Source organism: Abramis brama (genome assembly GCF_963993115.1).
Source record: "Abramis brama genome assembly, chromosome: 1".
Lineage (NCBI taxonomy): Eukaryota > Metazoa > Chordata > Actinopteri > Cypriniformes > Leuciscidae > Abramis > Abramis brama.
Genome location: NC_139963.1, coordinates 78,522,926 through 78,546,179, shown reverse-complemented (window position 1 = coordinate 78,546,179; position 23,254 = coordinate 78,522,926). Strand labels below are relative to the sequence as shown.

General features: G+C 39.9%; 2 protein-coding genes and 1 long non-coding RNA gene across 6 annotated transcripts in view; all 3 read left to right on the top strand.

Moving 5' to 3' along the window:
- LOC311088251 (uncharacterized protein) overlaps positions 1-23,254 on the top strand; it is a 114,155-nt gene that overhangs the window by 48,256 nt on the left and 42,645 nt on the right. Inside the window, exons 2-3 of one of the 3 annotated variants that reach the window (XR_014607476.1) lie at positions 844-1,208; positions 1,826-2,195. The exons of 1 other annotated variant lie outside the window; for it this stretch is intronic. The gene's annotated coding sequence lies outside the window, so the exon portion shown is untranslated. Of the gene's footprint in view, positions 1-843; positions 1,309-1,825; positions 2,196-23,254 lie in introns of those variants that run through there. One more of the 3 variants, XM_084122103.1, reaches the window with a different exon arrangement.
- LOC311088268 (putative nuclease HARBI1) lies at positions 1,694-3,811 on the top strand. Of its 2 annotated transcripts, XM_084122150.1 has the most exons (4): positions 1,694-1,848; positions 2,174-3,007; positions 3,097-3,291; positions 3,434-3,811. In XM_084122150.1, exons 1-3 carry the CDS (start codon positions 1,846-1,848, stop codon positions 3,286-3,288), a joined length of 1,029 nt encoding a protein of 342 aa, XP_083978276.1. In that variant the 5' UTR covers positions 1,694-1,845; the 3' UTR covers positions 3,289-3,291; positions 3,434-3,811. The 2 variants fall into 2 exon arrangements, with proteins under 2 accessions (XP_083978276.1, XP_083978275.1); XM_084122149.1 differs by having other exon boundaries at positions 3,097-3,811.
- Positions 12,629-13,838, top strand: LOC311094223. The gene is made up of 2 exons (XR_014608608.1): positions 12,629-12,889; positions 13,009-13,838. It is a non-coding gene; the product is annotated as an uncharacterized lncRNA (long non-coding RNA).

Here is a 23,254-nt window from a genome sequence, read left to right as displayed (position 1 = left end):
ATATTGAGGTATGCAAATATATCAGTGCAGCTTTTAGTGGTCAGGAGTTATTGACCCATCAGAACGATGAAGTATCGTGGACAAATGAGTAATAAAGAGTGAGATGTGCTTGATATTAAAAAGATTTAATAAAAGTGCAGAATGCCGTGAAAGAGAGCTCATATTCAGTAGCACACTGACAGACAGCTTTCTAGATAAAGATGAATATAACCATAATAATAAAGAGACCGTTCTGAAAACTGTTCTAAACTCACACTAGGCACGGCTGCCTTGTTCTGAACACGAGAGTGAATGAATGCAATGAAAAGTGTAATATCCAAGTAGTAATAAAGATGTTTTGCTGTTGTAATGATAACAGTAGTGAATAAATAGTAAGATAGCGGTTCCGTTCACACTAGAAGCGAACCATGAAGCCCACCTCTTCAAGTGGACCAGAGCATGGTTACTGAACAACAGCCTACATCTAAGCCAACAGCAGAGTACACATCCAAACTACAACAATAACCACACACACACACAATCATGTTGTTCCAATCATTTTCAGAGCGATTTTATCCAGCAGAGGAATAATAAAAACATTGACAACCAATTGGAATCAATCCTGCTTTAAAGAGCTTGAGCATTTATATTTTTCACTGACATCTAATGTGATATTGCACTTGTATTGTTTTCTATGTTATTGGTATACATTGTGGATTCTGTTTTGTTACACTTTAGTGCATTGTTTTATTTATTTATTTATTTATTTATTTATTTATTTTGATGTTTTGGTGCGATATGTCTTCGCTATTTATCTAATAATTTCTTCTCTATTGTGATTTTTGACTATTCTATATTACGTAGCCAGGTGATTGTCACGACTAACTAGAACGATGGCTGTGTCCCAAAGTGAAGGCTGCGTCCTCCGAAGGACACGTCCTTCTAAGGACCCAGCCTACCCAGCCTTCCCAGCCGTCGAAGGACGCTCCGAGTCTAGCCTTCGTGGGATTGTAATTGCCACCAGGTGTTCCCCATTATGCTGTCACCTAGCAACGCTGCAATAGGAGAGCTGCCATCATACGTGGCATCTATTAAAAACAAAAATGGAGCAAGACTACTACATCATTTTATTTTTTTTATTTTATGTTTTACTGGAGGAGATGGTGGGAATGTTTTATCCCAGGCGCCGCCGGGTGATGTATCTCCGGCTTTGTCAAGACCGTGGCCAGGTAAAGTAAACTGGTTTGCTGCATCCCAATTCAGAAGTTGCGTCCTTAATTGCTGGAGTACACAAGTTGAGACTGTACTTGAGTCATGTTATGATAGGCTACTTATGAAAATACAAAATACACATAAAGCTGTTCAAATGTTTAGTTATAGGCTAAGTTACCTTACGATTACGAAGATGCGATTTTTATGTATTTTATTCTCTTGATCATGGTGATCTTATTCAGGCATGTTTCCAGCGTGCTTTGTTTTAACGCAGTCGAAGCATAAAACACAAAACAATAAATAAACACAGTGAAATATACCTCTTAAATAAATACAGTGAAATATACCTCTTTTATATATATATATATATATATATATATATATATATATATATATATATATATATATATATATATATATATATATAAGAAGATATATACCTTATATAAGGTAGGCTACTCCCGCTCGCCTTCGGATGCAGCCTTTTATATGGCATGCATCTGTATAGCAACAATTCCTTAAAATTGTGCTCGTTTCATTTTCAAAATAACCTGTGGTTGACTGTAAGCAAGTACATTTGTTAAGTATTCACATACAAATGTGAAGTAATGAGGGTTTTTTTTCTCTTTCACAGGACAGCAACACTACAAAACCATGGTATTTTACAATATGATAAATTGTTCTATAGTAAACTACTCAACAGTAAATTACTTTAAATATAACAACCTTCAACATATTCAGCATTAAAATGCAACATACACTGCTTTATGCAGAATACTTATCTGTACTTTTACTCTTCATATCTTAAGTAAATTAAATACAAGTATGCAAGATAACACTTGTACATTAGTAAGGTTTTAAATAAAATTTCCCCAATGTGCCATTAATACTTACTAAAAGTAGTTTAAGTATCACTATATCTTCCAACAATTACTTTGTCACAACTTTAAACAATCTCTCTTTGTTTGTTTCTCTAAATCAGACCAGACCCCTGTACTGCAGGATAAACCTGAATGTCCCAGTGCTGGACAGGTTTTTTAATGACCGTGACACACAACCTGATTTTCGTCTGAGCAGGGAGGCCCTGAGAGTGCTGCTGGACCTGTTGAGAAGTGACCGGCAACACGGATGGGGTTCCACAATAGAGACCCTGGTGTTTCTTTTCTGGCTGGCGTGTGGTACATCCTACAGTGTCGTCTCCAGAGCATTTGATATGCCTCGTTCCACTGTCCACCGCATTGTCCACCGGGTCGCTGAGGAGGTGGTGGCCATCCGCCACCAGGTCATTCGGTTCCCCAACACCCCAGAGGACCTGGAGGCAGTTTGCCGTGGGTTTGCAGGGCTGGCCAGACACAAAGCTTTCTTGAAAGCTGCAGGAGCAATCGACGGCTGCCATGTCCGCATCAAGCCTCCAAGCGGCCCTGATGGTCAATGCTACAGGAACAGGAAACTGTTCCCGTCCATCATCCTGCAGGCTGTTTGTGACCATCAGGGCCGCTTCATTGACACCTACGTGGGCTGGCCGGGGTCAGTGCATGACGCACGAGTGCTCCGGTACAGCCCACTGTACAGGAGGTCAGTGTACCCTCCTCCAGGGCACTTCATCCTCGCAGACGGAGGGTACCCATGTCTCCAACACCCACTCCCCCTCATCACTCCCTACAAGAGGCCAGTATGGGGTGTGGGAGCCCAGCGCTTTAATCTTCATCATTCCAGGGCACGCTCCATTATAGAGCGTGCTTTTGGGATGATGAAGACCAGGTTCAGGGCCATCTTCCTGCAAGCGCTGGAGGTGCACCAAACCTTCGTACCTCATGTAAGTTAAATGAAAAATACATTTGCAAAAAACATAATTAACTTCTTTCTTACAGACCATATAATTTTTTGTTTTGTTTTTCATTTCAGGTCATCACAGCCTGTGCCATCCTCCACAACATCTGCCTTGGGGTTGGTGACATCATGGCCCCGGAGGATGAGCATGCGGAGGATGAGGGGGAGCATGTTTTGGAGACAGTCAGTGGGGCTCGCTGGCGTGACCAGCTGTCTGCAGAGGTGTCTGCCCTGGAGGAGGTTCCCATTGACCATGATTACTTGTAACAGGCAAGTCAGAGAACTTTAAAGCTATAATGGCCAAAACCAAAAATTTATGTACATAGAATGGGTTTACATGTTGAAATTTTTGATGATTTGATTTGAGGATGAGAATTTATTTTATTCTTCCCTCTTTTTGAAATGATCTCAGTGAGATGGCAGCCGTCGATTGAGTCAGCGCTGCAAACCTGTTGTTAGACAATGCAGTGGACAGTGGAAATATGCAGTCAAACACTCTGGAGACCATCCTAGATGATGTCCCACCCACCGGCAGAGAGGCATTACCAGGGTCTATTGTGGAGCCCACCCGGGTCCAGCAGCTCCACCAGGGTCTCCCTGCTCAGCTGAAATCTTCATTTATGTACTGTTCATTTAAATTGTTGTCAGATGATATTTAAGTTATGCCGTAAATGGTTATTTATTATTTATAAAAAGTTATCTAATTATTTATTTTTTCCAAATGTTATTATTGTATAAAATATTGTTTGTTTTCAAATTGCCTGTCAAACCTGTCATTAAAAAAATAAGCAATATCAAGAACTGTTCCTTTTTATTTCATATCCCAACACATCAAGTTATTTAAAAAACAATGCACAGAAATGGAACAAAAATAATGTTTATTATTCATTTTAAATAAGCTGTACACAAGTTTGAAATAAAATACATCATTTAATATAACTTAGATTACAAAAATAAACTGTACAAAACTTAAGTTTCCTCTTTCCATTTAATGTAAATAAAAAAATCCTCTTTTATATATACAGAAAAAAAATCTGGCTCCTCCTCACTGTGGCCACCCACTGCTGAACTTGACCCTGGTCTGTCCTCAGGGATTGAGGCGATGAGGACAGGGGGATTGGGACAAACCAGGGCCACGTTTCAGCAGTGGGTTCCCCACCCACTCCCTCTCCTGTCCCAGGACACTTGCAATCCTAAGGCAGAGCAAATTAACCATGGCTTGTTAACAACAACAGCACAATACATTTCAGCAAAGATGTGTGTATTAACTTTCTTACTTTGTATTTTGTTTTTAAGTTGTCCCATTTTTTTTTGCCTGCATGGGGGTTACCTTCCCCAGCAGGCCCATTTTCTCCAGAATTGCTCTAAAAAAGCAGAAAAGGGTACTTATGAAAAATTATAACACAGCGGTGCAAATGAAATATTAACATTAGTGCATTGTTAAAACTGAAAAAAGACACATCAGGACATGCATTCAAAATAGTTTAGAAATCATATTTCTGGATACTCAAATGTGGTTAAAACCTTTGTAAACATAACTTGCATGACAGCACTACAAAAACACATAAAAGTGAAACCCATTGCATCATCTACTGCTTTTCTTATTGTTGTGGGTTTTCTAGGGTGAATGATATTTATTATAATACATTTATATTATATATATATATATATATATTATAATACAGTGAGACAGACTACTGCAAATTTTACAAGTAGGTGTTGTCTTACCTCCAAGCCACGCTGGCGGAGTTTTTCACCCCGGTAAATAATTGGTCGTTTTCAGACCGCAGTTTAATAAACTGAGCGGTCTGCTCCTTGCTCCTTGAAAATTATTCAAGTAAGTTAATTAGCACAAGTTTTGCGTCTAACCACCTGACAAATAAAGCCACCCAATGGTAACAAAGGAGTTAAGATGAAGTTTATAAGAAATAAAAACTTGTGACTGTGGTTTCGCTAGCTATTTAAGTAAATGAAAACATAATACTTACATTTAAAAGTGAATTTTCCCTCAACCACCGAACTCGAGGACGCCATTTTTTCAAATGAAAATGCATTCGTCACCGGCGCGCAATGACTTATGGGGTAGGATAGGCCACTAAGGATCCGTTTTTGTATCCTTCCTTTCACGGGGAAAGAAGGGTGCATTTGGCGTCGCTTTTAGCCTTCGTCGCGGCGACGCAATCGGCCTTCGAATACGGCCTTCGAAGGATACATAACTGAATTGGGACAGCCTTCATCGCGCCGCGGTGACGCAATCGGCCTTCAAATGCGCCCTACGAAGGAGCAGTCTTTGAATTGGGACGTCCTTCGTCGCGCCGCGGTGACGCAATCGGCCTTCAAATATGGCCATCCGGCCTTCAAATACGGCCTTCGAAGGACGCAGCCTTCACTTTGGGACACAGCCAGTGTTTGTCACCCACACCCTGATGAAGGCTCATTAGCCGCAACGTGTCGGTGTGCGGTTTCTTGAAAACTATTTTTAATTGCCTACAGACATAATGAAATAAAGGCTTTTTATATACATTTTCTTTAACTCTCGAGTGCCTTGGTTTGATATGTTTTTATGAGTCGCATTTCCCCTACATCCAGAGAGCACCGGGACACAGATTTTTACACCCCGTGTAGTGCTTTTTTGCCAAGTCTTCTTAAAAACTTTTGCGTTCCCTCGCAAAGATATTTGCGTTCCCACGCAAAACCTGTTTTGAGCTCGAACAGACACTTCCTGTTTAATGTCCCGCTGGCAGTGTTTCAGAGCTCCATACGTTAATGGAGCGTTTCATAGTGTTTGAACTTTGACTCAGATATAAAGATGCGGTCAGTGCTTAACTCAAGGAGTTCAGTGAAGTTGGCAATATTCACATAGGCTATTTGAACGTCCCTATTCTCGAGCTAAACGTCTGATGCTACATATTACATGAACTTAGTTAATGATCCTACCAATCAGTTTAAGATGGAGGTTGACATGGTTTTACTTGAACCACATCAAGAGGGTCTTATAGAACAATCGGAGTAAAAATTCCTGACTAATGATTTTCCTGCGTCGCCTGTCATGTATGCTCTACCTAAGGTACATAGATCTGTAAATAAGCCGCCGGGGCGCCCTATTGTAGCTTCCAATGATAGTCTACTGGAACCTATATCACAGTATGTAGATCGTATTTTAAGACCTTTGGTTGAACATCTTCCCTCATATCTGAAAAACACTGGTGATTTTTTTATACAATTTTATATATATATATATATATATATATATATATATATAGTACATAATTGTTAATGTACAAACATTCGAGTGCCATCGGCAAAGCATGCTGGGAAATAGACATCCCAGTCATTTCAGTTAAACTTAAGTTCATCTAAATTAAAATAGATAATTGCATAAAACTCAAAACAATGAAACAGTTCAGTTTACTTAAAATGTATCAGTTCTGTGAACTTGAAAGAAAAAGAAAGTGCTAAATACTCCTAAAAGATCATTTGACTTAACTAATTAGTTTAATTTAAGTTTGTCCTACTCAAACCAATTAATTATTTTAAACGTTAGGGTTTACAGTGCAAATTAAGACAAATTAAGACTCGCATCATTGAACATATGAGCACTATCAGAAGAAAAGACCAAAAATATCCTGTCGCACGTCATTTTAACGAGATGTCCCATTCAATCTCGGATTTTAATTTCGTTGTCATAGAACAGAGAACACAATTATGCAGGGGTGGTAATTTGGAGCGGAGACTTTTGCAGAGGGAATGTAAATGGATTTTTTACCTAAAATGTTTATATCCTTTGGGTATGAATGAGGAAAATACTCTCAATTGTTTTTTATAAATAAATTTTTTTTTATTAATATTTTCTATAAATGTTTTTGTATGCATCCACATGTCTTAGCATGTGATGTTTAAGGATGATCGTGTGTGATAATCAACGAGTATATGTATGTTTATGTTGATAAATTTAATCCTTTTTTTCTAAATGTTACCAAAGATTGGTTTTGGAAAGGAGGATTTTTGTGATATTCATGTATAATAATGTAGCTGATGTAAAAATGTGTCTTGATATGGGATCAAATCAGTTTGTGATATGTTACATGTATAACGGTAATGAGTATGTAAATGATTGCAGGTGTTGAGCTTAGTAACACATAGCACTGATGAAGGGTTGATCCCCAAAACGTTTTGCACTTCAGCACTTTATTTGTGGCCTCTGTAAATAAATCTCGTGAGCGTTTTTGGCTGATATTCATGTGCGGATCTTCCTCAATTTTTATTATTTTATATAAGCATATTATTTTTTGTTTTATTTCTTCAAATTTTATTAATCAAAAACATTTGATAATTTATTAAAAATTTAATTTATATATTTTTTTTTATGTTATTTAGGCCTATTCACTTATTATTCATATTTTTACAATTTATTGATTAACTGTTTTTTTTTATGTACACGATTTAGTGGTTCGGTTATATGTCAAGTACATGATTGTTTAAATAATGTCTTGTTTTGTTTGAAAATAAGAAAATCAATCAAGTACAAATCATAAGAAAAACAAGCTATCATTGTGTCAGACCCAATATTTGGTGATATCCAAGACTCAAGCCCAAGTGGAGGAAAGCCCAAAGTGCCAGTGAAACCCAAATCCAAAGGCAGTTTTGCTTCCAGTGTGCACGTGAACTTGCCACAGACCACATCTAAAGATTCACAGCTGGAGGCAGAAGCATGCAGATTTACACAGAGTGCTTGTTGTCGATTGTACCAGTACAGGGTTAAAGTTCAAAAGGAAGCAAGCTTCTGCACAGAGGATCTTATGAGGGAACTCAACATTACTGGAAGAAAGACCAATATTCTTCTTCGAACAATGAGCCAGGATAAGTCTGTGCCCTCTTAGAGTCAGTGGGTTGGCCGTTTGTTCACTGGAAGAGAGTGAGTTCATCCCCCTGCCAGAGGTCTACACACAAAAGTTCACCTGTAACATTCCCACAACGGAAAAGCTATCTAAATGGCCATACCGGAGTCAGGCTTTTTGAGAAACGCAAAAAGTCACAAAGTATTAATTTATGTTGTGTAATGCTTGACGTGTTTGGGTTGGTTAGCACAGGTGGTAAGTATTTGTACGATAATTTGGTTTTATAATTTGCATAACCAGTAGACAGAATCTGAAAATTAACTTCTATTTCATTTTAGTATTCATGTGTTGGTGATATTAAATCATATTATTTTATCTTGTTTCTTGATTGACAGCACCTGGATTTGAGCACCCAGTGATGAACTATTAATTAACCCTGTGCCAAACAATTAAAAAACCCACCAGACTAGTCACATACAACACTTTACTAAGTGAATCTGTCGTTAACTTGCCCGAGTGAGTGTTTGTTCGCAGATTCATGTCCTCTTCGACGTGGAAAGCAGATCTTTGGACTGGAGGTGTATACACTGTTATGTTACTGGATTTTAATAGGAAATCTTCTGATAAATCCCTCAAATTGGAACCTCTTCTAAATGATTTACATGTTTCAAAGGTAACTGACAAAATTGAAATATCTATGGACGATCTTTTAGTTGCACGACTCCAGAAAGACATGAACCGTAGTACCCCAGAGTGCAGTCTGGCCGAGGGGGCGGGGCGACACGTGTTGCTCCGCCCACCCACAATTTAATTGGTTTATTATACAGCAATCTCATTGGCCTAGACCAGTGGTCTTCACTATATTTTTCATGCGAGCCGCACTGATAGGACAAAGTCAGTAGGAGAGCCATTTTACCGCAAAGTATAAAAAGTTACATCCAGTCATAAATACCATGTCTGCCTATCAATCTGTCACCCCTGAACAATACAATATGCAATGCAATAAATACAAAAGGGTGAAAAAAAACATTATTTATGATTTATCAGTCAAATTTGTAACTGAGACAAGGTGATTTCCTTTAATGAAAAAAAAAATGAAAAAAAAAGGGATTTCCAGAAAATATTCATCCCAGAATGACCTTAAGTTATTTTTTTCTATATTATCCCATCTTGTAGGCCTATCTAACCAACCAAGAGCACAGGCAGCGTTAAGAGCTGGAAAGACCGCCATATAACTGGCATCTCTGCAGAGACTGGATATTTACATGCACAACTTCTGTTTCAGTCGGACTGAATTCATTCCGATTGATGAATCTGAATGTATTGTAGTTTACATGAACGCTAAACATCGTGATGTGATACATGATCGGGTTGATGTGCGTGTTTATAAGTCAAAAGATTCAAATCGGAATATGAACATATGAACCGTTGTGCCGTGCTGTTTGTATTTATCACGCAATAAAAATGCCCAAAGTCCTCTGTATGATAATCTGAAACAAGGACTGGTGAGCCGTTGTCCTGCTTCACTTCACAGATGCTGAGTGAAAGGAGAATTATAGAATGACAGGACACTCATTTATGTGACACTTTATTCATCAGGAGAACAGCTCGTTCACCGCGTCAAACGTCGTCCTTTCAGTTTCGGTTTTCAGTCGATCAAGTTTTTTCACGTTCTCTCGATAAACCACCCCTTTCAATCCGATCGAAATTATTTGTAATAGAGCTGACACTTTTAGTTTTTAAAGGGTTATGTTAAAGCCCAACTTGTTATTAATGGTTTTATGAAATATCTCTAGTGAATGCATTATCATATCAACGTATTATATTTACCGCCATGCGGGCCACAAATTAAAGCTTGGCGAGCCGCGCAATGAGTAACACTGGCCTATACGATTCAAGCCTGAGCATGCACATTCCTTTATGTATGAGTTCATGAGTGATTTGGCCGTATTAAAAAAATATTAAGTCAAATATTAAGTATAAAGTCAGAACTGCATGATATAAAGTCGCAACTGCGATATAAAGTCGTAACTGCGATATAAACTATTCTGAGAAAAAGAAAAAGTCTTTTTTTTTCTTAGAATTGGACTTCTTTTCTCAGAATTGTGAGATATAAACTCGCAATTATGTGTTAGAAAGTCAGAATTGCATGATATAAAGTCGCAATTGCGAGAAAAAAATATATCTCGCAATTCTGACTTTATAACACGCAATTCTGAGAAATAAAGTCAGAATTGCGAGATGTAAACTCCCAATTGTGAGATAAAAAGTCACAATTATCTTTTAAAATGTTTTATTTTGTGGCGGAAACAAGCTTCCATAGCTTTCCTCTGAATGTTTCGGGAAAAGATTCGAAGCACCAAGAGTGTCAGAAACAGCGCCATCTTGTGGCAGGTCAGATTTACAGCAGCCATGTTAAAGCTAGGGTAGGTAATCCTGTTCAGAAACACTTTTTTTTATACTGGGTGAAATGGTCCTTCCATCCTGAGAGTAGTCAATACATTATGTGTTCAGAAAAAGAAATTAAAAAAGTCAGACCTCTGTAGCAGCTGCAGGACAGTAAAAACTCTGACCAATCACTGCCATTCGGTGCGAATGTAAAGAACCAATCAGATGCCTTCATGCCTCGTGCCCGAGCCCCACTGCGTGCGCTGCCCTGCGTGGACTCATCACATGTCACCGTTCCCGGAAACATTCAGCTCACTCAGATACAATTTATATGGCTCACTACACCGAGTAAGCAGGAGTTTGCGGCACAATGGAAGAGAAAATGCAGCAAAATCTACCAATGCCAGCTTTGCTGGTAACTGCTCGCCCTGATAAAAAGCCTAAAAAAAGAAAATCAGAGGCAGAAAAGGCTGCAACGAAACAGGCACTGGATAAAGCCAGAGCACAAACTCGTGTCAACATTGCAGCATTTGAACGGTGGAGACAACTGAGGGAGCTGAAAAGCGATGCCGAGGTTGCGTTCTTTCTGCTGAACAGGTAATTATTTGTTTTGCTTCGGGGGGATTTGTTATTTCCATGATATATGTTACGTTAGGCAACGTAGCTACTTTTGTAGCTAGTATTAGCCCAATGCTAACATTAGCTTCTCTGTCGGTGTAAGCCAGTTGCGTTACAGGTCTGCTTATCTGACTTTTAGGACATGACATTTTGAACATATTGCACAGCCATAGTCGCAAGTGTCTGCATTATAATTGTGATAAAATGACGTTAATATATTGCTTATAAACGGGACAACTGTGGTGATGTGGCATATGTGTTTTGTTAGCTACGAGAAGAAATGTTTGTTACTGTGTGAAATGGAAACAAAGTTGTGTTGTCATTCATTGTGTGTCTTTGAGATGCAGTAATTATTGTCAGATGTGTAATTGTGATATTCTTCCTAAAGGTAAATCACTGCCAAAGGAGTAGATCACCACAGCAGACGACGCCTCATGCAAAGCCTGACCTGTCAGCCATCCCTGGACACTCCTTTTCTTTTTTTCTTATTTATTATATGTAAATACAGATTGTTTATGACAATCAAAAGCAGCGAAAGTACAGATACTTGTGTAAAAAAGTATTTCTCTTAGGTCTCTCTTGTTCGTTTTTTTTTTTTTAAATAAAACAAAAAGTGTTATACCACATTCATTGTCATTATTCATTTAGCATGTAAGGAGGTAAGAAAAGTAATAGCTTGTTTATGCTGAAATGGTAAAGGAAAGGCATTTATCATTTCAAAATATTTATTCCAACATGACAAAAATACTCGGCTTTCCTGTGACCTGCAGCTGACTCCGACTGTGGATGCGCGTTCATGTTTGTGGGGGCGTGGCTTTGGACTGAGTACTGACGGGAGGGGGTGGAGCTTAGAAGAGGTGCCGCTTTCAAATCTTGCTAGCTCTCCAACATTACCTACTATAGCAGCGCCGTTGTTTTATCCATTAAGCACAAATAAAAGCCTGACAATTCTAAATGTTCAGTTTTCTGATAATATAATTCACATATTAAAGTGTGGCAATAAAATAAATGTAACAATTGTATTAATACTATACAGAAATAAAAATACCAACAGAGTTGCTTGATGCAAGTAAATGTTGGTCTAATTATTTTATGGTTTCTATGCCGTTTATGTGTCAGTATGATCATGTAACATAGGCTGTAGGCTTATTTATATATATATTACACACACACACACACACACACAAAGATGTTAGTAAATGAACTTAAACTTGTAAAACCCTGTAGAGTAGTGGTCTGGGTTCAAACAGTCTGACACACAAAGTGAAGCATTCACGTGACTGGAAAGAAAGTAGGCTTGTTTGAGATGAGCAAAATCTGCACAGAACCGATCACCGGTGATCAGCGCGAGGTGCATGCCGGTTAGAGATGTGTCCGAGTGCGGTCCGCCTTGCTCTGATGTCATGATTATGTGTGAGTATTCCCAAACTCTCTGACAGTGTGATCTCTATGGGTTATTTGATTGTTGTCATATTTATATATATATAAAATATATATATATAAAACATGTTTGTAATTAAAGTAAAAATGATTGATAAACACGTCTTTGGGGTAGGGGAGTAACGCGGGGCTAGTTGTAACACACTTGTTTTAAATACTTCCACACATGCTAGTGTGGCAGGTCTAATGAAATATATCCTGCCTGCAGGTGGCTGATTAATTCATTTGAGCTCGTCCTATCAGTGAGCTGTAATAGCGCATATAAACAAGCTGGTTAGAGTGTATGGTGTCATGAGGCACCGCCCCTTCCCGTGTCGTCATTCAGGTATGTTGGGTGTTGTGAGCTGGCCGATCAATGGCATACTGTAGCTAACATTAGCTTATTTTCAGGGCGACATGCAAGCTTTCGCGGCTGGCATTCGGCTGAGGTTGTACCCTTGATGGTCAAAGTATGGTTGTTTATACTTCATGCCCGGAATGCTTAGTTATTGCCGACGCGCACGCTGTCCACCTGATAGATGGGATGAGCCCACATGCATGTTGTCTGTCTGACTGAGTTGGTCCCCAGAGATCGCACCTAAAAGGTATGTAGTTTTAAATTTGCGCCTAGGTTAAATGGCAATCTGTTGAGAGAAACAGCTTTTATTAATGGTTAGCAGTTAAATCACAGAGTTTGTCTGATTGTTTATTTGTAAATTCGTAGATGTAGTACGGACCAATGGGTCGCATCTGCACCACCGATTAGTTTCCGTGCGGTTGACTGCGTGGGACTACTTCTGGAGGCGCTGTTGCTTTGCTGCCCTGTTGCTTTGATCCGCTGTGGACAAAGGACTGAAAACACTGTCCTCTGTGTTTATTTTAGTGTGTGTGCCTCCATGTGAGCCCTTTATTTCGGGGTTGTCTCTGTGTCTTGTGACACCAGGAAAGTTTTCTTTTCATTTGTATTAGTTTTTATTTTGTATTTTGACTCAGAATTTTGTAATATGTTTAATGTGAAACTGATCATCTCTACTCCAATTTCTGTCTCTTGGAGTGACAATTCTGAGTGTTTCAACAGTGACAATTCTGAGTGTGTTTCAACAGTGACAATTCTGAGTGTGTTTCAACAGTGACAATTCTGAGTGTGTTTCAACAGTGACAATTCTGAGTGTGTTTCAACAGTGACAATTCTGAGTGTGTTTCAACAGTGACAATTCTGAGTGTGTTTCAACAGTGACATTTCTGTTCCAGGAGCTGAGTGCACAAAGCAGGGGCGGATTGTTGGTGGTGGTCTCCCTCACGAGTGTGGTGTGCTGAGTGGTGTGAGTGTGTGTACTGGTGTGAGTGTATATGCACAGGCGTACGGAAAAGGTGACTTGTCGTGGAGGCCTTATGTGCCCTTATCCACTGCTCTGCCTCGGCTCCTGTCCTGCTGACTCAGGTCGCTCCATGTGTGCTCGTGGAACCACAAAATTGTCTACATTGAGTGCTGTTGATGTTTGTGCATTTTATATTGATTATTTATCTTTAATAAAACAAATTTATATTTTTGTACCCACGTCTCCTGCCGCCTTACTGTGGACGAACCTGTGTGTCCTTAAATAACAAACTATATTTTATTGTCCCTGGCAAGATTCCAGGGTGGCGTAGTCGTTAGCAGAGATCATTTTATGCTTGAAATCATTCCATCCCATCCTCGTGCCGCTACACTAGGATGACGAAACTTGGTGCATTTACTAGTTGCCATATCAACACTATATAGAGAAAAAATTGCGCCAAATTTATTTGTTATTTTTTGGAAGATATCCATAGAAATTTATTAAACCACCATAGCAAAAGTAAATTTCTTACTTAAGTTAATTTTTCATCTCTATTTTTTGTGTTTATTTAAAATTAGACAAATCTGATATTATTTTAATCTCCAATATGTTCTTTAATGCTTCGCTAACTAGAGAAGACACTAGCCAGCATGTTGTAACACTGCGTTACAATGTGCCCCTATTAGAAATATGCTATTATATTATATACTTTTATTAATTTTATTGAGAAAACGTGAGAAAAAGGTGAATAAAGACTGAGAGTCAATGTTCAGAAATTACTAATTATTTATTTGTTTTGAACTATGTTGTATAGCTGTGTTTTCATGTGTTTCGTAGTCAAAACTCAAAAATGAGTTTATATTTAATTATTAAAAACTGTCATTATTTTATATGAAAAAGTTTTTTAATTGTATTTTATTTAGAAAATATTTTAGTTTGTCTTGTATATTTGTTTATTAGATCAGATAACATTTTAAGCTGTCATATGTCATGTTACAATGTGCCCCTCACATGTTACAATGTACCCCAGCTATGGGGCATGTTGTCACATTTCACTTCCATTCTTTCGGGGTATATCAAGAAAAAAGTATATACTGTATTAATAAAACAAAACCACATAATTGTACTAGACATGTGGGAAAAAATAAATACTCTGAACCATAAGTAGATTTACACAAACTGAGAAAGTCAAAAAGCGTTACTTTGTGCCCCGCTCTCCCCTATGCAATTAAATAACAAGTACTTTGGGTGTCTTGTTCATTATATTTATTTTAATATGAAAGCAACAGCATTCAATTACATCCAGTGTATTACCAACACCGTGCACGAGCGTGAATCCCGCGACATCCGTCTTGCCTGCACTTTCTTCACTCCTCCTCTCCTCACTGCAGCGCCTACTCTCGCATACATCTCTACATTTCAGAGGCAAGGCGCATCTCAAGCCTAGTAGTGAGGCTTCGGTTTCCGTTGATCACGTGTTTCTCTGAAAACAGTGTGCGCCCCGGCAACCGGCACGGAGCTTCGTGGGAGATTGCGCTGCGTACTCGATGCGCGCTTTGAAGCTTCAGTGTCAGATGTAACATCACCAGCACGCACACAATGAATGGCGGCGACTGGAGAAAGCAAAAGCTGAGTCCGGGACCGGAGTAAAGATAGTTTTGCGGTTTGATATTCTTTATTCTTTTGACTATGGTACCGCCGTGCGGTGTCGTAGGCATGCAAATAATATCTCATTTCGTTATTCATGATTTGTGAATTCGTGTGACGCGGTCCTCCGGTCTATTTTTTTTATACTGACTTTTATTTTTAAATTGCGTATAGCTCCAAAAGTCGGTCACTTAGAAGACTGAACCCAGCTTCATCTTGACCTGCTTGATTTGTGAATTTTTTCACAGCAAAGCTCATGTCCATAAACGGTTTGGTATGTTCACAAGACAGGAATTTGGAAAATAGCCGTTCTTTCACGTTTAACATCAATTTATAATAAACACACAGACCGCTGGATTACAAAAACACTTGTTTTATATTGAGCTTGATTTGTGAAAACTTTCACAGTGCAGTTTGGTTCAGTTAACCCTTCCCTGACGGTTTAAATGTCCAATTCTGATTTCTGAAACGTTCCACAGTTCAGTTTGGGTCAGTTAACCCTTCCCTGAGTGTTTAAATGCCCCATTCTGATTTGTGAAAGGTTCCACAGTTCAGTTTGGGTCAGTTAACCTTTCCCTGAGTGGTTAAAGGACCCTTTCTGATTTGTGAAAGGTTCCACAGTTCAGTTTGGGCCAGTTAACCCTTCCCTGAGTGTTTAAATTAACCATTCGGATTTACAAAAACTTTCACAGTGCAGTTTGGGTCAGTTAACCCTTCCCTGAGTGTTTAAATGCCCCGTTCTGATCTGTGAAAACTTTCACAGTGCAGTTTGGGTTAGTTAACCCTTCCCTGAGTGTTTAAATTAACCATTCTAATTTGTGAAAGGTTCCACAGTTCAGTTTGGGTCACTGTAGCGGCAACCTATAGCCGCTGAGAGGCTAAGCAGCAGGAAAGATTCGTGACGCGTTTCCATCCGTAACATCCAATGGTTTATTCTTACAGGTAACAGATTGTCCACGCTCGAACCATTAAAGTACGTACTGACACAAATCCATGTAAACAAATAACCATACAGACGTGCAAACGTCAACTGAAAGTGAGCACTCCTTGCCACTCACCCCCTCTCTACACAGTGTTTCCACAAGACAGGGAGCGCTACCAGGTAAATACCCACTAATACCCATGTGACCAAACACCTGGAAATGTACGCGCAAAATACAAAATAAAAGACACACGTTTTCTGCACTTACATTCCAGCCCCTGATTATTACACAATACACCTGTAATAATCAAAGACATAATAAAGATATGAACAATTCATTACATAATTGTCATACATGATTTTCATTTTTTTTTTTTTACAAAGTGCTTAAATGTGAAAAATGCATGCATGTGAAAATGTCCAATCACACAAGTGTTCATTTAGTTCATCCTCGTAGCCGAGTAAAGTTAATGTAAAGGTCTAGTCTAAGTCAGTAAAGTCAGTAATTCAATCAAGTCAAAGTCAACAAGTCAAGTCAAAAGGATCAGTTGAGAGCTCTCAAATGTCAGTCATAGTTAATCTTTAAATTCCTCGGCTTCAAGAAGACGACAAATCTTGGTAATTGGCCTGGTCAAGCAGGTACTCATAGTCTTGATCTTAACTTGCCGTGTGAATCCTTTTTTGTCCTCTATCGTGTGGATAATTTTGCCCATGATCCAGGAACTTCTAGGTGCGTTTTCATCCATTATCAGAACAACATCTCCCAACTGATAGTTCCGTGTCTTTGCCACCCACTTTTGTCGTTCCTGTAATAGAGGTAGATATTCGCCAATCCATCTTTTCCAAAACTGGTTGGCCAAATACTGAACTTGACGCCATCGCCGACGAGCATACAAATCTTCTTTCTCAAACAATCCGGGTGGTAATGTAAACTTTGTTTTTAGAAGGAGAAGATGATTAGGTGTTAAAGCTTCCATGTCGTCAGGATCCAAAGATGATCTAGTTATTGGTCGGTTGTTAAGTATGGACTCTACTTCACACAAGAGAGTATGAAGATCTTCTTCATTCAAACTTTGCCCTCGAAGGATGGAGTTGAGTATTTTCTTTATCGATCTGATGAGTCTTTCCCAGATCCCTCCGTGGTGTGAACCGGTAGGAGGATTGAAAGTCCATTTTATCTTCTTTTGTAGAAGAAAATCGTTTATCTGACTGTGGTTCCAATTTTGTATCGCCTCCTTTAATTCACGATCAGCCCCGACGAAGTTCGTTCCATTATCTGAACGTATTTCGGCCACTTGTCCTCGTCGAGCGATAAAACGTCTGAGTGCATGAATGAATGAGTCTGTGTCCAGTGATGCAATCATTTCAATGTGAACAGCTCTAATGGTCAAGCAGGTGAAAATGACTCCGTAGCGCTTTAGAGTGGTTCTTCCTCTCTTTACCTCAAAAGGGCCGAAACAATCCAGTCCAACATGAGTAAAGGGTGGTTTGTCTGCGGAGACTCGATCGTGAGGCAAATCAGCCATCTGTTGATGACCTGCAATTGCGTTGAACCTTCGACACACGACACATTTTGATAGAAACGTTCTGATGGCTACGCTAGCTCCAGGGATCCAATATTGTTGTCTAAGACTCGCCAACATGAAGTTACGTCCACTATGTCCCACTTCCTCATGAATTTGACGCAGGATTAGGTTGGAAATGTGTAAGTCTTTTGCCAATATGATTTGGTGTTTAGAGTGTTCAGGGATCAATGCGTTATCAAGGCGTCCACCAACCTTGATGATATCAGACTGAAGTATTGGATTAAGACTGTAAAGAGGACTATTTCGCTTAACTACTCCACACTTCCGTAGACTCTTTAGTTCCTCCGGAAACCTCTTACTTTGAGAAAGTCGGATGATTTCCATTTCGGCCTTTTCCAACTCTTCCAGCGAAAGTAAGTCCTTACGAACAGTAGGTTTAAACTTCTGCATTTCTTGATTAATAATCATCTCTTGTTGATCTAGGTCTTTATCAGAGCAAATAAGAGAAGCCTGCAGTCGTTTCCTTTCCTTGCTACGGTCCATCAAGATTTGTTTCACACGAAGGATCCATGCTACGGCTTTTTTTACTTGGATCCAAGAGGAAAAGTAATCAAAGAGACATGATGTGGGGTCAGAATTTTCATTGACTTCTATCGTGTTTACCAAAGCACTCCTTTTAATCTCAGGATCATGAGAGAGTATTGCGTCCCTATCGGTGGGGTCCATTGGCCAGTCTTCTTGTGGCTGAACGAGGAATGTGGGACCAGAAATCCACATCTCATTCTTCAAAAATGAATCCACCTTTGCTCCTCTAGACGCCAGATCTGCTGGATTGCTTGACGAATTCACGTACCTCCATTGTGCAACATCAGAAACATTTAAGATTTCAGATACCCTGTTAGCCACGAAGCACTTAAACCTTGAGGTCCTATTTCGAAGGTACTTGAGTACTGACGTGCTGTCAGTCCAAAAAACAGAGTTCTGGAAGGGCATCTTGAGTTCTTTCATCCAGATCTTGTCAATACGGCTTGCAAGAGTGGCAGCTGCAAGTTCCAGGCGAGGGATTGTAATGGATCTCACTGGTGTAACTCTTGCCTTGCTTACCAGAAGGGTGGAATATGCCTGTTGTTGGTCATTATGAAGCAACAGGTAGGTAACCACCCCATATCCTTGCTCGCTTGCATCCGAGAAATGGTGCATTTGAGCAGAAGTTACTTCACCAAACCCATCAGGCTTCAAACATCTTCTGACCTCAAAACTCTTTAAATGATGCAGATCATCCAGCCAGTTCATCCAGCGTTGAGCATACACTAAAGGAATATCATTGTCCCATCCAATACCCTCTTTACACAGATCTTGCAGTATCCTCTTGGCAGACAGAATCACAGGTGACAAGAACCCCAGAGGATCGTAGATGGAACTGACCACCGAGAGAATTCCTCTCCTGGTAAGAGGTCTATCCTTGACTACCACTTTGAATTGAAAGGCATCTGATTCAGCACACCATTGCACTCCCAAAGCTCTTTCCAGTGGCAAAGTGTCATGATCCAAATCCAGATCCTTTACCTTTTTCTCTCTGTCATCCTCAGGTATGGCACCCAATACAGCACGGCTGTTGCTCGTCCATTTCGTTAAACGAAAACCACCTTTAACACACATACTAGTAAGATCCTTGTACAGCTGCACAGCATCTGATTCGGAAGGTACTGAAACGAGGCAGTCATCCACATAAAAATTATTGAGAACAACATCCATTGTCTTGGGGTCAAATAGATCCTTATGATCCATTGCACATTTCCTCAATGCGAAACTTGAGCAACTTGGTGATGATGTAGCCCCAAATAAATGAACCACCATTCTGTATTCCTCCAGACTGCCGTTTACATTACCTTCTGGCCACCACAGGAATCTCAAGAGATCACAGTCTTCTGGGTGAACTCTAATTTGGTGGAACATGGCTTCAATGTCGGCCATCAGAGCAACAGATTCCAGTCTAAATCGTACAAGTACACTCACCAGTGAACTGGTTAAGTCTGGACCCTGTAGAAGCTTGCTATTCAGTGATATACCCTGATAGGAAGCTGCACAATCAAACACAACCCTAATCTTGTGTTTTTTGGGATGATATACACCGTGATGGGGTAAATACCACAGACGTCTGTCACATCTCTCCAGTTCAGCCGCAGGTACTCTTTCTGCATAACCCTTATGGATCACATCTTCCATAAAAGTGGTGTAATCTGCATGAAAGGAAGAATTCACTTTAAACCGTTTCAGAAGAGTTAAAGCTCGTTGTTCTGCAATTCTCCTGTTCATAGGCATGACTACTTCAGCACTTCTGAGTGGTAGACCGATGTAATAATGACCATTCTTCAGTTTTGCTGAATTGGACACAAAATCCATAAACTGCTGATCCTCTTTAGATGTTCCTACCATTTCTTCATGAGCAGTCTCTGGAAAATCAGCCTTAAATTGCTGCTTCCACAATTCTTCCAACTTCATTACTGCAATCCTATTCACAGTCACCGGAAGCTGGTTGGCAGCATCATCTCCATTCATGTCTACTCCTTTAAGTGGTCCGTTAACAGTCCATCCGAACAGGGTCCTGACAGCATATGGGCCATTATTCTGACTCTGTATGATCTCCCAAGGCTCCAATGCTTCTGGAACATTAGCTCCAATCAAAAGCTCAATGCCAGCATTAATCGTAGGTAGACAGATATGACTCAGATAAGGCCAACATTCAAGATCTTTCTGAGAGGCAATGTTTGCTGTGGTCACCGGCATGATCTTCTGTGTATACACCTCAGGCAATGGACAATAGTAATCTTGACTCAACCCAGAAACCTCCAAGTCCTTTAGAACGTAACTACCGACTGATTTATCTTGACTCATCGTTCTGAGAAGAATATTAACTTTCTTTCCGGGAAGGTTGAGCTTGTTCATCAAACTTTCCGTACAGAAAGAAGCAGAACTTCCGGAATCAAGAAAGGCATACGTCATCACCACACTGTTTCCCATTTTCGATTTAACACATACTGGAACGATAGATAACGCACAGTTATCATTACCAGCCCCAGTAAGACCACTGGTTTGGAGCGAGACCATAGCACTGGCTACTGCTGACTTGGATTCTGCCTTCTTGTCCAAAGTGTCTACCTTCTCGTGAGGATAAATGTGGAGAAGAGTTGGATGTTTAAGATTACATATGCTACAAATACTTCTCTGTTTGCAGTCCCTGCTGAGGTGTCCTGTATCCAAGCATCCAAAGCAAACTCCTCTCGTCATCAGAAAGTTCATCTTTTCCCTGTGACCCTTTTTGGTAAGTTTATTACAAACATCCAGTGTATGTTGACCGCTACAGAAGAGACAGATTCTGTTAGGTGATATCTTACGGTGTTCTCTCATTTCAGGCATAGCAGTGATAGTGGTCGCAAAACTGCTTCTGGCTTTTGGCTGACTTGCTTTGATGTTCATCTTCCTACCTCCAGCAGGCAAGACATCCTGAATATTACCAAACACAGGATCAGATAGAATTTTTACTTGTCTCTCAATGAAATCAACAACATCCGAAAAGGTGGTTTGAATGTGGCGTCGCTCCTTTAACTCATATGCAACGACTCTCCATTTATCTTTAAGTTTATAAGGAAGCTTTGAGAGAATGACTTGCATGTTAGTTGTAAGATTCAACTCGTTCATATAGTGAATGTCTTGCATAGCGTTGCAACAACTCCTTAAGAAAAGACCATACTCTTGTAGGGACTTAGCATCTTCAGATTTTATAGCTTTCCACGAAAGAGCTTTCTCCATATATGATGAAGCTATTTTTACCTCATTACCAAAGTTCTCCTTAAGCAATGCTTTTGCTCTTAAGTAACCTTGTGAAGGGGTCGTCTTGCATAGCGTTGCAACTTCTAACAAGTTCTTTCGGCTGTCCCCGTGTATATTGCTCCAGGTAGTGCAGACAATCTCCCAGATTGTCTGCCTTCTTTTCCACCACTTCCTCAAATGTGCGCATAAACTCATAAAAGCGCAATGGGTCTCCATCAAAATACTGTATTTCTCTGGGTGGAAGCGAAGACAAGTTATGCTGTTTAACCAATAAATTAGCAATTTCATTTTGCTTACCCATAAGCTGAAGCATGCTTGCGTGGCTCACATCATTTTGAAAACTTGGTCTTAACCCATAAGCATGTCCAATATTCTGATTATCCAATGATGTTGTATTAGGCAATGCAGATTGTGATGGTTTAATTTTAGATCTTGTTGATTGTTGTTGTACTGGCTGAGATAGGGAATACTTTGACATCCTTTGCATGTGATCCACATGCGATGTACGCGGTACAGACATAGACACAGATGCTGCCGGCCCACTGGCTGAAGGAACAAATGACTCCGCCCCAGGATGAAGAGATTTAGACACAGTTCTACCAACAGATGAATGAGATTCAGAATGCACATCTTGATACACCTTTACTCGTGCCATTGACTCTGCTAATTTAGTTTCCAACTCCAATTTTTCCCTCCGTCTCTTCAATAGCTCCTCTTGTTCCTCTAAATCATGTTTCCTTTGCAGCATTTGTTGAGAGGCCAATAAAGCAGCCAGTTCTGCTTCAGCCTTAAGACGAGTAGAAGAAATGGAAGATCGGCTTGAACGAGATCCATTGGCTGTCACTCCAGATCTTTTACTGCTTATATTTGAAACGCTGTCCATAGGTTCAACTTCATTTTCAAAGTTCTCAGATTCCATTGTGGCTTGTTGATGTGCATCAGGAAGCTGAATATTATGTGTTGTGGACACCACGTCAACAGAGTGTGAAATACCAGATGAACGAACCCCTTGAGATGTTACAGCTACTTCCTCAACCCTGAGCTCATGGGTATCAGATAGAGCAGTGCAGGAATTAGATTTCCCAGTATCATTCATCCATTGTTGAACATCATCCACAAATCCATTATAAGATTTCAAAATTGATTCAAACCATTCGTTTTGTATAATTTGTTCCTCAGGAGGTAGTAGAGGCAATACTTTTTTATGTAACACAGATGCATCATCCATAAGCAGTTGTATCGTTTTCAGCATTGAACACACTTGAGATGCATTGTCATCACATATCATCAACTCTTTCATTGACCCAATTGTACTCTTTACTTTATTCACTTTACTCTTGCGATCTTTTTGCAAGGCTTCGAGTTTAGCCATCAGGGCTTTTGCTGTGGGTTTATACTCTCGTTTCCTGCTATCAGCAGCGTGCTCTATATCCTCTGAGTTCATTCTCCAACGCAACGGACAATGTGAGCTCCGTTTCAAAACAGCGCGCTCACAGAGCCAAACAATGAATGAACGTAACGAGGCAGCACACGAGAGCTCATAAATATGCAACAGCAATACAAAGCGCGTTCAACCCAGCGCCAATCCAACGTGACACTATAACAGCGTCTTCCACAACAGCAATACAGCCACACTCCAGTAAAAACGCTGACATACCTCCTTTGTTGTATGTGCGTCGTGTCCGTCAATCCACTTCGCGACGCGCGTCCGCTACAACATGCAGT